We start from the raw sequence: 15,374 nt of genomic DNA on the forward strand, positions 1-15,374 counted from the left end.
AATGACTGCCACAAACATTAGGAGATGAAATACAGTATGGAAAGTGCTCTGGACGCCCCATATAAACAGCAGTCAGGATTAACAAGCCCACTCCTCACTGCAGGTCAGCGTCCTGGTCGCCCTCTCTAGCCACTGAGCATGCGGCTCCCTGTAGCCTCCTCCTTCCCTTGCATCAGAGACCCCATCATCTTAGCATGACCCCCGGTGAGGGGGTGGGGAGGCTGTCCTCCTGCACTCACTTTCTCAGGACGGCGATCTCATTCTCAATGCTGCTTTCTTTGCCCTTCAGCGCCTTCTTGGGGATACACTTGACCGCAAAGAGTTTTCCAGTTGCCTTCTCTTCAGCTAAGACCACTTCCGAAAATGCCCCACTGTGAACAAAGAGGGAGAAAAAGAAGCAGATTAGATTGAGAAGATCTGGGGACTCCTGACAGGTCCTTTGATCCCACTTCCAAAATCAAGAGTAATAGCAACAATAAAAATGATCCCTGGTGATTTTTTTTTAATCCAACCAAATGTCTTTATGCAAAGAGTAAACAGAGGCAAGGGTGACTGCTTGCAAAGGGACACGGGGATGTCCATGTGGGTGTGGCCACCTCCCCCTGTCACCTCCCACTCTGAGAACAACCAAGCAGTGATAACTCAGGAGTTACAGGAATGCTCCAGGAAGGTTCCTGCAGAAAAGATTGCACCCATCTGAAGCTGTTGGCACCCCCAACCCCAAGCAGACAAGAGGGTAATATTCAAATGTCTACATTCCTCCCAGGCCCTTTCAGTCCCAAGAAAATTTCAGAGCACTTCGCAAACCTGCAATTAATTCTCACAGATAGGTAAAAGTGTAATTAACGTGTACAACGTGTGGTATTGACACGGGTTAATTAATTGGTAGGGCTGTGCATGGCTGCAGTGAGCAGCTTATTTCTCTTTTAAGTCAAACAAACAAAAACAAACATGATGCCCTGAGTCAGGGAGACTTTCCTGCCTGAAAACATAAATCTTTCTCTGTAAGGTCAGAGCCCCAAACTGAAAATGTAACCAGAACATTCAGGCCCAGAGATTACCTATCTCCTGAGAGGTGGTCCATGAGCCCCAGAGGCTGCCTTGTCCCTCCACCTGCCACCTTCTCTATCTCCAGCAGAAAACCTCTGGGTGCCACTCTCAGGAGGGGACACAGCTTCACTAATGACTCAAACAAAAACAGACACCTTCATTGTCTGCTGCAGATCTCAGTAACATGGGTTTTGTGCAGGCCACAGAAAGTCACTGAGTCATTCTTGGTCTCCAGACTTTCAGGGGCAACTCCTATTTCCTTTGAGAAACACTAAACACAGCTGCTAAACAATTATGATCAGAGACAAGCTCTCCTGCATCAAAAGAAGCTACTAGAAGGACCAATGTCATCCCAACACTGGTGCTTGGGGCCTTTGTTCTTCAGTCAACGTCAAAGAGATGCCTAAGCAATGGATGAATGGATAAAGAAGATGGGGTACATATACACAGTGGAACACTACTCAGCCACAGAAAAGAGCAAAATAATGCCATCTGCAGCAACAGAGATGGACCTAGAGATCATCATACTGAGTGAAGCAAGTCAGACGGAGAAAGACTCACATCACGTGATACTGCTTAGTGTGAAATCTGAAAAAAATGCACAAATGAACCTATTTACAAAAGAGAAAGAGTCACAGATGTAGAAAACTTGTGGTTACCAAGGGGGAAAAGGGGGCATGGGGAAAAACTGGCAGATTGGGACTGACACATATACACGACTATATATAAAACAGATAATACAGACCTTCTGCACAACACAGGGAACTCTACTCAATACTCCGTAATGGCCTTTATGGGAAAAGAATCCCAGAAGAGTGTATACAGGTATATGCTTAACTGATTCACTCTGCTGTGTACCTGAAATTAACACAACACTGTAAACCAACTAAACTCCAATAAAAATTAATTTAAAGAAACAACAACAGATGCCTAAGCAAGAGCGGACTTTTCTCTCCCCATCCTGTGCCACCTGACAGGGCTAGGCATCTGTCCCGGAGCAAAGACAGACTGATAGACAGATTTTAAGTCCTTTCCAGTGGGAGGAATTCACCACTCAGTGCAATTAACTGTGAGTCTTCGGGGCAAGTGCTCCTCCTGAACCCCAACTCTTGAGAGAGCAGTCTGTCTTCAAGGCCTGCATCTAATTATAGAAAGCCAAGAGACAGAAGATAGGCAGTCCACGGAAGAACCAAGTGCAATATGTCAGAGCAAAGATCTGCCCACGGTCACGGGCCAAGTCACAGTCTGCCCCACCCTCCACATGCCTGGCATATGCAGACACCGTCTCGACTCCGCCAGAATAGCAATTAGGAAACGGAAATACATAAAACCCAGGGCAGATTTATCAGAGTGATATATGGTATTAGACATTCCCAGTGGCATTTGGTCACTGCCAATGGCTTTCATCCAAAAAAGCCAATTCATAACAACTTGAGGGACTCCTCCACCCAGCAGCTGCTCTTCCTGCTCGTGTGTGCCTGGGGATGAACTGAGGTGAATTCTCCCAGTGAGGGTTCCTAGGCAGAAGGAATGTGAAGGGTTACGGACTCGCTCCCGGGGAAAGGGGGGATGGGAGGGATTGGGATTGACACAAATATACTACTGATGCTATATATAAAGCAGATAGCTAAGGGGAACCTGCTGTGCAGCACAGGGAACTCTTCTCGGTGCTCTGCGGTGGCCTAAATGGGGAGGAAATTCAAAACAGAGGGGATGTATGTATACATATGTGTGCTAAGTCACTTCTGTCATGTCCGACTCTGCAACCCCATGGACTATAGCCTGCCAGGCTCCTCTGTCCACAGAATTCTCCAGGAAAGAATACTGACGTGAGTTGCCATGCCCTCCTCCAGGGGATCTTCCCGACTCAGGGATAGAACCCGTGTCTCTTAGGTCTCCTGCTTGGGCAGGCGGGTTCTTTACCACTAGCGCCACCTGGGAAGCCCATGTATATGTATAGCTGTACAGCCGAAACTAACACAGCTTGGTAAAGGAACTCAAATAAAAATTGATTCTTAAAAAATGGTTATGTTGGAAAAATTTGATAAGCCTTTTCACTCATTACCTCTCTAAAGGAGAAAGAAGTTATATGAATAACTGGAGGCACTGGATGTTACGTACCACTTGACATTTACAAAGTGCTTTGGCCCATTTCAATGAATCCAATTCATACGGCAACCCAAGAAGTACACAGGAAGTTACTGTCCCTCTGTTTTGCAGAGGAAGATACTGAGGCCCAGGCGATAAGGGTCAAAAAGGAAAACGCAGGTTTCCTAACCTTTCCCAGGTCCTTTTCAAGACACTCTTCTAGCCTGCTAGCAGGGAGCCTGCCCCACAAGAGGGGCAGGTGACAGCTAGGGAGGGTCAGACACTGCCTTTCGGTGAGCTGTCTCCTGTCCTCCCGCCCCGAGGGTGCAAACCCACCTCACGGCCTCGCTGAGCCAAATGGTGTGCATCTATCCAGCTTTAAGCTTTCCAAAGACCGAGCTCACTGGTCTTCAGGGGATATAAGATAAGCATAAATTGCTATTGTTCCTACAATAAACATAAATCACTGGAAGACACTTTCCCATTCCAAGAAAGCTAATTAAAAATATCAGAAGCAGAAACTCCTGAATGAAGAGTGGGGGCACTTTCAGTGTAATTACACAACAAAGTCAGGCATGTGTCTGCTTGTGTGCAGTAGGGGGGTAGGAGAGGGAGACAGGCAGAGAGAGGAAGGCTGGAAAGGGGCTGGTCACAGGAAGGAAGACAGCAAGAAAAATGATCTGAGAGCCAGAAAGTCTCCAGACAACCCAGGGAAATAAATTCCTAAGAACGCAAGTAGGGACTGAGAGTTACCAAGTTATACAAAATACAGGGAGGTCAGAGCAGGTCGCGCTCCACAGCTGTAAGATACAAGTGCTGGGCATTTCATACTGGGCGGGAGAGCCTTCCAGCCAGACTGAGCCACACCTGAAGCTTGAACTGGTGGTCTGTGTGGGGGCCGCTCCTGGCTGGCACCCCCTTGTCCTCCCTCCATGATCTGACTCCTCCTTTTGTCACCCTTGACTAGAACCAGGAGCGCTGGCCACTGGGAGGTGGCAAGGGTCGACCAAGTGCTAACCCAGGGCTCTCCTGCTGCTCATCCTATTGGTCTCTTGTGTGACCTCTGACGACAGTAGCCTCCTTCCTAAAACTCCCTCCTTCCTGGTTCTATGACAGCTCTCTCCTCCCATCTATACATCCAACTTCTCTCAGGGCCACCTGTTCCTCCTCTTATCAAATGTCAGCGATCCCCTAAGTCCCATCCTCAGCCCAGCCTTTATCCTAGTCTACGCCCTCCCCTGGAAAATCTGGGGGTGTTTCCTGTTTCCACACCACCACCTATCTCCTCATGGCCCCCTAACCTTGATCTAAATTGTAACCTCCCTCATCTCATCTCATGTGCAAATCTCATCTTTCCAGCTGCCCACTAGGGTCCTAGTATCTTCTTCCCCAAACTTCTATCTCTTATACCCGCTCTCATTTCTGTAGATCCAGGAAACCAGCCTAGAACTCAACCTCATTTTTTAAAAACTTTTATTTTTAAACTTTACATAATTTTATTAGTTTTGCCAAATTCAAAATGAATCCGCCACAGGTATACATGTGTTCCCCATCCTGAACCCTCCTCCCTCCTCCCTCCCCATACCATCCCTCTGGGTCGTCCCAGTGCACTAGCCCCAAGCATCCAGTATCGCGCATCGAACCTGGACTGGCATCTCGTTTCATACATGATATTTTACATGTTTCAATGCCATTCTCCCAAATCTTCCCACCCTCTCCCTCTCCCATAGAGTCCATAAGACTGTTCTATACATCAGTGTCTCTTTTGCTGTCTCGTACACAGGGTTATTGTTACCATCTTTCTAAATTCCATATATATTATACTGTATTGGTGTTTTTCCTTCTGGCTTACTTCACTCTGTATAATAGGCTCCAGTTTCATCCATCTCATTAGAACTGATTCAAATGTATTCTTTTTAATGGCTGAGTAATACTCCATTGTGTATATGTACCACTGCTTTCTTATCCATTCATCTGCTGATGGACATCTAGGTTGCTTCCATGGCCTGGCTATTATAAACAGTGCTGCGATGAACATTGGGGTACACGTGTCTCTTTCCCTTCTGGTTTCCTCAGTGTGTATGCCCAGCAGTGGGATTGCTGGATCATAAGGCAGTTCTATTTCCAGTTTTTTAAGGAATCTCCACACTGTTCTCCATAGTGGCTGTACTAGTTTGCATTCCCACCAACAGTGTAAGAGGGTTCCCTTTTCTCCACACCCTCTCTAGCATTTATTATTTGTAAACTTTTGGATCACAGCCATTCTGACTGGTGTGAAATGGTACCTCATAGTGGTTTTGATTTGCATTTCTCTGATAATGAGTGATGTTGAGCATCTTTTCATGTGTTTGTTAGCCATCTGTATGTCTTCTTTGGAGAAATGTCTATTTAGTTCTTTGGCCCATTTTTTGATTGGGTCATTTATTTTTCTGGAGTTGAGCTGTAGGAGTTGCTTGTATATTTTTGAGATTAGTTGTTTGTCAGTTGCTTCATTTGCTATTATTTTCTCCCATTCTGAAGGCTGTCTTTTCACCTTGCTGATAGTTTCCTTTGATGTGCAGAAGCTTTTAAGGTTAATTAGGTCCCATTTGTTTATTTTTGCTTTTATTTCCAATATTCTGGGAGGTGGGTCATAAAGGATCCTGCTGTGATGTACGTCAGAGAGTGTTTTGCCTATGTTCTCCTCTAGGAGTTTTATAGTTTCTGGTCTTACGTTGCGATCTTTAATCCATTTTGAGTTTATTTTTGTGTATGGTGTTAGAAAGTGTTCTAGTTTCATTCTTTTACAAGTGGTTGACCAGATTTCCCAGCACCACTTGTTAAAGAGATTGTCTTTAATCCATTGTATATTCTTGCCTCCTTTGTCAAAGATAAGGTGTCCATATGTGCATGGATTTATCTCTGGGCTTTCTATTTTGTTCCATTGATCTATATTTCTGTCTTTGTGCCAATACCATACTGTCTTGATAACTGTGGCTTTGTAGTAGAGCAAAAGCCCCAGTCCAGACAGCTTCACAGATGAATTTTACCAAAAATTTAGAGAAGAGCTAACACCTATCCTGTTCAAACTCTTCCAGAAAATTGCAGAGGAAGGTAAACTTCCAAACTCATTCTATGAGGCCACCATCACCCTAATACCAAAACCTGACAAAGATCCCACAAAAAAAGAAAACTACAGGCCAATATCACTGATGAACATAGATGCAAAAATCCTTAACAAAATTCTAGCAATCAGAATCCAACAACACATTAAAAAGATCATACACCATGACCAAGTGGGCTTTATCCCAAGGATGCAAGGATTCTTCAATATCCGCAAATCAATCAATGTAATACACCACATTAACAAATTGAAAAACAAAAACCATATGATTATCTCAGTAGATGCAGAGAAAGCCTTTGACAAAATTCAACACCCATTTATGATAAAAACTCTCCAGAAAGCAGGAATAGAAGGAACATACCTCAACATAATAAAAGCTATATATGACAAACCCACAGCAAACATTATCCTCAGTGGTGAAAAATTGAAAGCATTTCCTCTAAAGTCAGGAACAAGACAAGGGTGCCCACTTTCACCATTACTATTCAACATAGTTTTGGAAGTTTTGGCCACAGCAATCAGAGCAGAAAAAGAAATAAAAGGAATCCAAATTGGAAAAGAAGAAGTAAAACTCTCACTATTTGCAGATGACATGATCCGCTACATAGAAAACCTTAAAGACTCCACCAGAAAATTACTAGAACTAATCAATGACTATAGTAAAGTTGCAGGATATAAAATCAACACACAGAAATCCCTTGCATTCCTATACACTAATAATGAAAAAACAGAAAGAGAAATTAAGGAAACAATTCCATTCACCATTGCAACGGAAAGAATAAAATACTTAGGAATATATCTACCTAAAGAAACTAAAGACCTATACATAGAAAACTATAAAACACTGGTGAAAGAAATCAAAGAGGACACTAATAGATGGAGAAATATACCATGTTCATGGATTGGAAGAATCAATATAGTGAAAATGAGTATACTACCCAAAGCAATTTATAGATTCAATGCAATCCCTATCAAGCTACCAACAGTATTCTTCACAGAGCTAGAACAAATAATTTCACAATTTGTATGGAAATACAAAAAACCTCGAATAGCCAAAGCGACCTTGAGAAAGAAGAATGGAACTGGAGGAATCAACCTCATTTCTTTCCCACTTCCACCACCAAGTAGATCCAGGTTTCCACTAACAAGACTCTCAGATGACCATCTGTCTTTCCATCCCTACACCACTGCTTTGAGTTCCAGTTATTCCATTCAGGACTCTCTCCTGGCTCCTCTGGCCTCAGTAAGCCTACTTTCCACCACTGCTGTTGCTGCTGCTGCTAAGTCACTTCAGTCGTGTCCGACTCTGTGTGACCCCAGAGACAGCAGCCCACCAGGCTCCCCCGTCCCTGGGATTCTCAAGGCAATCACACTATCTTCTACCTATTCCTGGAATTATTTTTCCAAAGCAAAGATCTGATTATGTGACTACCCTACTTAAAACACTGAGGCTTCAAGTCTACACAGCATAAAGGTTAAACTCCTTTGCAAGTTTCCATGGCATTCAATGGGCTTTCTGGTGGCTCAGACGGTAAAGAATCTGCCTGCAATGCAGGAGATCTAGGTTTGATCTCTGAGTCGGAAGATCACCTGGAGAAGGAAATGGCAACCCACTCCAGAATTCTTGCCTGGAGAATTATATGCACAGAGGAGCCTGGCAGGCTACAGTCCATGGGGTTACAAAGAATCAGACACAACTGAGTGACCAATACTTTCACTTCCATGACATTCAAAGCTCTCTGCAATTTGACCCCAACCTGCAAACTCCTCCACCACTAAGCCATCCTCCCCAGCAAAAACATGCCCCACCATGCACGCATCATCTCCACTCAACCACAAAGGTCAGCTGGATACCCATGTCCTTTCACACCTCTTGAGGTGGGTTCCAGTCCACCCATCTCCTCTCTTTCTTGAATACCATTCCTTTTTCTTTCTGCTTGGCAAAACTCTGTTTATATTTTTAAAGGGCCTAGTTGATATATTTCCTTATCTTTGAAGGCTTTCTTAATTGTCTTCCCAGCAGACAGAATGAGGCCGTCATTCTGAGGCTCACACACTTGACTCACACCTCTATTGCCTTATGCACACATGCCATTTGTGGCCTTTTGTGTGCTTCCCTATATGTGAGCAGAACTCCTAAGTTGTTCTCTTCTGTGTCTCCATTCCTAACAATGTTTGGCACTAAACGATGCCCAAGGCAGTTTGATGATCACCATTACCTGAGGCTCTCCTTGGATTCTCCCCTATGCTGCAGATGCACCAAGTAAATGATGTTCTCCAATGACCTTCCACTCAGTGTAGGGGGAAAATACTGTTCCTTTCCTCCTTTATAATGTAGTCCTCTGAGTTTCTATGCAAGCCTATGCAGAAAGATCCTCAACGGTTTCTCTCGAAGCATACAAATTCTTTGCACCTTTCCAGATATATTTTAAACTGTATGCCTATGTACCTGAATGCTTAAATCATATTCTGCTGCTGCTAAGTCACTTCAGTCGTGTCTGACTCTGTGCAACCCCATAGACGGCAGCCCACCAGGCTCCCCCATCCCTGGGATTCTCCAGGCTAGAACACTGGAGTGGGGTGCCGTTTCCTTCTCCAATGCATGAAAGTGAAAAGTGAAAGTGAAGTTTCTCGTGTCCGACTCTTAGCGACCCCATGGACTGCAGCCTACCAGTCTCCTCCATCCATGGGATTTTCCAGGCAAGAATACTGGAGTGGTGTGCCATTGCCTTCTCTGTAAATCATATTCTACACTTGGATAATCCTGAGGTCACTAATTTGTGAATTTATGGCATGATATTTCTCCCCATAAATCATTATCTTGATTATAGAAGTAAAATTCGTTAGGAAAATGGAGAGGGCAGATTTTTAGATAGGTAAAGGACTTTAGGAAATGCATAATCATGGGGGAAATAAAAATCCCAGGGACTTGAAAATGGTATTTCTTCAAGTTGTGACAAGATACTTCTTTGAGTTTCAAAGAAAACTATTCTTTTTTTAAAAACACACCACATTTCCAATTAAATTAAATCTTTATGATGAATTACTGAAAAGGTCAAAGAAAAAAGTTCTTCGTGAAGTGCTAAGTATTTTCATCTCCTGAAGATAAGCTGCACAAATTACAAAAGCTGTATCTTTCCCCCTTTTCTTCCACATTTCAAAGCAAATCACATCATTACCCAGAGGTACACCTTACTCTGATTGTAAGCCAGGCACACTGGAGAAAATAAACAATCTTTTGAGAGCTGAATTTCCAAGACTCGAGGGAAATGTCCTATTTTCTATATTGACTAAAGAATTCTAAATGACTCCCCTTGCTTCTAACTTCATAAATAATGGCTCTGAAAAAGACGCTTTGTTTTTGCTTCATCTAGTTAGTTGTAAGAATGGAACTCTGGTGTTGTAATGAGAACTATCCATGCCATAGACTATCCCTGCTATGAAGTTCAGTCAGTGATTGGCACCCAGTCCTCTATGAGTGAAATGATGCCCAACTCGCAACTGACTAATGGAAAAGCAAGCAAAGAAGTGGGTCGGGTTCCACAAAGTCCTTATATTCTTGAGCTCCCTAGAAAAAGCAGCACAAAATCCATGTGCATCAAGGATACCTTGCTTTAAATAGACATTTAAGGGTTTTGCGAATCACAGTTAGACATTTACCTTCCAGGTGTTAAAGAAAACTCCTAGGGCCATTCAGAGCACCTTACCCCCAGATGTGCTGCAATATATTGAGACTAGAACTCAGAGCACAGCCACACCCACAGATTCACTGGATGACACAACTGCTCACTACCAATTCTGATCATAAAAAGTAAACACAAGAATCTATAGGGAGGAGGGATAAATTAGGAATATGGGATATATACCCACTACATATATATATATACACCACTACATATAAAGTAGACAAACAAGGATTTACTGCATAGCACAGGGAACTATATTCAATATCTTGTAATAATCCATAATGGAAAATCTATAATGAAATACATACGCACATATATATGGACAACTGAATCACTTTGCTGTACACTTGAAACTAACACAATATTTTAAATCAACTATACTTCAATTTTTAAAAAAGAGGATCTCTGGATTCTGCTTTCTTGATTTCTATGATCTACAATCTGAAGTTGTTAAGAACAAATATCAGGTAGTACCTAAGAAGAGGAGCTGATGTGCCGGCTCCCCTAAGTGCACATAATGTTAAAATAAACTCTTTTCACAAACAAGAGCAATTGCATCACAAAATATACAAACATTTAGTCTCTGACCACCTGCTATGACTTGTATATTTTCGGTGCTCCCCACATGTCCATATTATTGAACTGGTGAAACCTCTAAAAGACACCGCTGATTTTTAAGCAAAATCAGGAATTCCAGAGCTGTCTTTCTGATTCATCAGAGTACACTAAAGTGGCCACTCGATAAAATTATATCCATCCCAAATTAGACCAAGAAATAATCAGATGCTGCTGAAATAATATGCCCTATTAGTTTAGAGCCAGCTATTACTTGTCCATTGAGCTTCCAAGCTTCTGAATCATTCTACATGCAAATCAGATTGGCTGTGTTATTGTCTTTATTAACACCATCACCTCTAGCCCACTGTTACTACTACAACCTGCAACTGGACAGGCAGATGTTACCCCAGGCTTTGGACCGTAAATCTAAAATGTTCTTTTCCACTAAGCCTACTGTTTTTCCCAGTGTCAGGCCAGGACAATATTAAGGGCTGATGGGGAGGAAAAGAAAAAAATTTAATCAGAAGAAATGAAGTTGGTAATATTTAGCTTGAGACAACAGAGAAACAAACAGGTGCCTTTGAGACCTCTTGTTCCAGAGCAGAATCAATTCTCAAAATAGGAAAACCTATGTGCTCACCCCAATAGTTGTCTTACTGACCCCAGAGAATCCAAACGGATAATAACAGGAGTGGAGTCAGATGGTCTCAGTGTCTAAACTCTCCAGGCAGAAATGAGGCAATTTTAGAAGTGGCAATAACTCTTTCTGGTAGAATCTTCACTTAAATATCTTCACTAATTCATATACCACAAATGACATTGTATGCTAATTCAGTCCAGTGACCTAAAGAAAGACATGCCCGATATGAATAAAGCTCTGACAAGCAAGCAGAGAGAGAAGTCTTAATTCAACAATAAATATGTGTGCACGAAAACTGACATCCCTTCATTAATAGATATAATGTTATATCTATTACTTTAAGTGTGTTTCCTCAAATCCTCCATTTGACAATTACATAGTATTACTCATGATAGTTCACAGTGACGCTTCAGCTAGAAGTAACACAAACTTCCTTTTTTCAAGAAAAAAAAAGTATAACAAGCCCTCATTAATTTTGATCCGTGTCTCACCAGCCAGCTCACATAAGTGACATTTTCTTAACTTTAGTAAGGAAGACTCCCATTAAAAATAGCTATTCTTTTTCACCCAGAAATACCCTCTTCTTCTTCTTCAACTGGCAAATTCCACAATGACTAGCCACCAGATTCTAAAACAGCTTCAAGAGCCATGACAGAAATGTTCTTAAACATTCATCCGATTAGTGTGATTGTTGCCCAGATCAATTCTCATTCTAAGCACATCCCGCATCTAAAGCCACTGGAGTGGGCGATGGCGACGCTCGTCACAGGGAAAGCTGCAAAACAGCACTGTCTTGCGGGTGGCAACTTGGGTTCCTTAAGGTCCTTCTTGGCGCTAAATCTTTCCAGCTAACTGCTTCACTGATCCAAATGCAGAAGAGAAATAAATTCCAAATGAATGCCTCCTGCCGTATTTTAAAGAACACGCTTCATTTAATAGCACAACTTTCCCCTTCACTTCTCTGCTGTGGTCCCATGTCTTCTCTCTGCTCTTCTCCAGTCACTTGTGAAAGGCTGATTCGGAACTTGAGTGAGTCAGTCACTTTTTCCTCAGCACATCCACAGGGAGCATTCATGGAAGCCTGGTTTTTGGAGGGGATGGCAGAATAAAAGATTCCGTTCTTCTGGGATTACAGAATCCCCTTGTAGCCATGGCTAAAGGGCCGGCAGCACTGAAAGGCACGTGAGGTATACTGTGGGTCACACACGCCTTTGCTGCAAGAACGCCTTTTACTTGGATGATGTGGTGATGACTTGGATGAAACTAAACTCCCAGGATCTTCTCTATGTTCCTTGGTCAACCGTGCAGACCTAAGAGACCTGCAGCCTTCATAGATCTCCTCTTTGGCCAAGATTCTCCTGACAGAGGTGGCTCTTCAGAATGCCCCGGCCCTTTCTCACTCCCATTTCTCATGGCGGGGTAACCAGACCTAGTGTACATTCATGTCCCGCTGCTAAGAAGATCCAGCATCCCCCTGATGCCAAACCCACAGCTTCGGAGGGACTGGGAACAAGGGGTGGGCAAAACCATAACCCCTAAGCCAGGAGGGACATTTATGGTTAACCCAGCTGGAGAAGGCGATGGCACCCCACTCCAGTACTCCTGCCTGGAAAATCCCATGGATGGAGGAGCCTGGTAGGCTGCAGTCCATGGGGTCGCTACGAGTCGGACACGACTGAGCGACTTCACTTTCACTTTTCACTTGCATGCACTGGAGAAGGAAATGGCAACCCACTCCAGTGTTCTTGCCTGGAGAATCCCTGGGATGGGGGAGCCTGGTGGGCTGCCATCTATGGGGTCGCACAGAGTCGGACACGACTGAAGCAACTTAGCAGCAGAAGCAGCTGGCCATTCCTCATACGGTCATTTTCACTCACGGGTAGGCTTGTATTTGAAACCCTCTTTTAAGCTTATTTGAATTCTTGCTCAGGGCAGATGCAACAATAGGTAACTTCAAGGGAAATGCCCTTGAGCTCCATGACATCCAAACTTACACAACAAGGTGCCCTTTCATAGGTCTTTCAAGCTCCCCCATTAAAAAACAGAGAGAAAGAGTCCTTATTGCTATAATAATTACTACATTAAAAAGACATTTTGCTGTATCTATCGAAAGAAAACAGGAGGCCTAATAAAACTTGGTTTAAAAAAAACCAATATAAGTTTGAAGTAGCAAAGCACTGTAAATATCCTACATCAAACCTCAGAGCTATTGCAGCTTTTGGTTTGAGACCACCAAAATAAAGCAAATATCACAAAAAAGTCACATGAATTCTTTGGTTTCTCAGTGCGTATAAAAGTTATGCTTATGCTACATTGTAGTCTATTAGGTATACAAGAGCATTACATCTAAAAAAGCAATGCACGTGCCTTAGTTTTAAAATATTCACGGCTGAAAAGTGCTAACATCTGAGCCTTCAGTAAGTTGTTGTCTTTTTGCAATAGTGACGTCAAACATCACTGATCACAGATCACCATCACAAACACTCTAATGGTTTAAAAGTTTGAAACATCGTGAGAATTGCCAAAATGTGACACAGACACATGAACTGGGCCAATGCTGTTAGAAAAGGGGCACCAACAAAGCTGCTCAATGCAGGGTTGCCCCAAACCCCCCACTTAGTAGAAAACGCAGTGAAACACAATAAAGTGAAGCGAAAGAAAATGAAGTCTGCTTGTGTCCATCAACAGGAAATTGACCGACTAAATTACAGCCTAAAAATACAAGGAACTATTATGCAGTCATGTAAAATAATTAAGCAGACTTATGTGGGCTACTATGGAATTGTACCCAAGATACATTGTTAAGTGAAAAAATAAAGGTGTACAGCAGTGTCTTTTGTGTTACTGTTTGCATCTGACACACACACACACAGACACAGGCACACAGGCACACATACACACACAATTTCTGAGAAGACAGACACGAAGCAAGTAACACTATTTCTTCCAGGGAGAGTCCTAAGAATGAGGCTTGCTGGAAGACTTCCTTCCCACCCATTTTACGAAGTACCCAGTGTATGTACATGCACTGTTTTTCCATTAAAAGTTATTTAATGAGGTAGAGAAAATTTTGGAAAAAGAGAATAACCAGTATCTATCTATGCACAATGACTACCCAGCTAGTTAAAGGCTTATACTAGAAGTCTAGTTGGATTAACCAACTAGCTATATGTTATTGACAAAAAGTCAGCAACAATCCCATTACAGAGCCAAGTTCACGCTTGTGCTGGGTGGAGACTAGTGGACAAAGCAGAACAATGTGGCAGATGTTACACGCAAGAGGAGCATGGGAGGAGGAGAATTTTCCAGGAGGAAACAAGGCTAAGAAATACTATGTGCGCCCATGTGTGTGTAGAGCTACAAAACACACCCTCTCTGTTCACAGCACTGCAGCAGCCTTCGGTGGACAGAACAGTGCCCCTCTAAAGATGACCACGTTCTAATCCCTGGAGCCTGTGAATATTAGCCTCACGGCAAAAGGGACTTGGCATCTGTGATGAGGTTAAGGGACTTAAAATGGGGAGAGCACCCTGGATTATCTGGGTGGCTCAATGTAACGACAACGGTCCTTATAAGTGGGAGGCAGGAAGGTCAGAATCAGAGAAGGACATGGGGTTCCAGAAGCAGCAGTCAGGGGGCTCCCCTGGTGGTCCAGTGGTTAAGACTCCATGCTCCCAGTGCAGGGGGCCTGTGTCGAATCTCTGGTCAGGGAACTAGAGCCCACATGCATGCATGCTCCAAGTAATACTGGGGGGTGGCGGGCAGGGAGAGTGGGAGACGAGAGAGAGACAGGAGAGATAGAGAGAGAAAGCAAGGAGCAGTGGTCAGAGTGATGCAAAAGGGGCTGTGAGCTGAGGAACAGAGGCAGCCTCTAGAAAAAGCCACTAGGAAAAAGAAAGAAGAGGTTTTCCCCAAGGCCCCCCAGAAGGAACGGAGGCCTGCAGCTTCTTGGCTTTCACCCTGTAATACCCACTTCAGAGCTTCTGACCAGAACTAGTAAGTCACTAGGTCTGTGGTAATCTGTCATAGCAGCAATAGGAAACTAATACAAATCTCCAGTATTGGTATTTATCCCCATTTTACAGCCAGGAACACTGAACTCATCAAGGTCCAAGAATCTGCCCAAATCTCAAAGCTAGGAACTGGAGCAGCCAGGATTCAAACCCAGGTGTAAGGGTGGAAGAGAAAGCAGCCGCTGGACAGGGAACTTGGAGCCACACTGTGAACATCATAAATGTCAGACGCAAGA

At 43.3% G+C, this 15,374-nt stretch overlaps 1 protein-coding gene across 4 annotated transcripts in view; it reads right to left on the minus strand.

The window, feature by feature from the left end:
* The window catches only part of CAMK1D (calcium/calmodulin dependent protein kinase ID), a 475,082-nt gene that overhangs the window by 234,232 nt on the left and 225,476 nt on the right, over positions 1-15,374 (minus strand). For all 4 annotated transcript variants that reach the window (XM_070801979.1, XM_070801980.1, XM_070801981.1 and 1 more), the window contains exon 2: positions 240-371. In XM_070801979.1, coding sequence (XP_070658080.1) covers positions 240-371 — 132 coding nt within the window. The remainder of the gene's footprint in view (positions 1-239; positions 372-15,374) is intronic.

The sequence above is a fragment of the Bos indicus genome, chromosome 13 (genome assembly GCF_029378745.1).
Source record: "Bos indicus isolate NIAB-ARS_2022 breed Sahiwal x Tharparkar chromosome 13, NIAB-ARS_B.indTharparkar_mat_pri_1.0, whole genome shotgun sequence".
NCBI lineage: Eukaryota > Metazoa > Chordata > Mammalia > Artiodactyla > Bovidae > Bos > Bos indicus.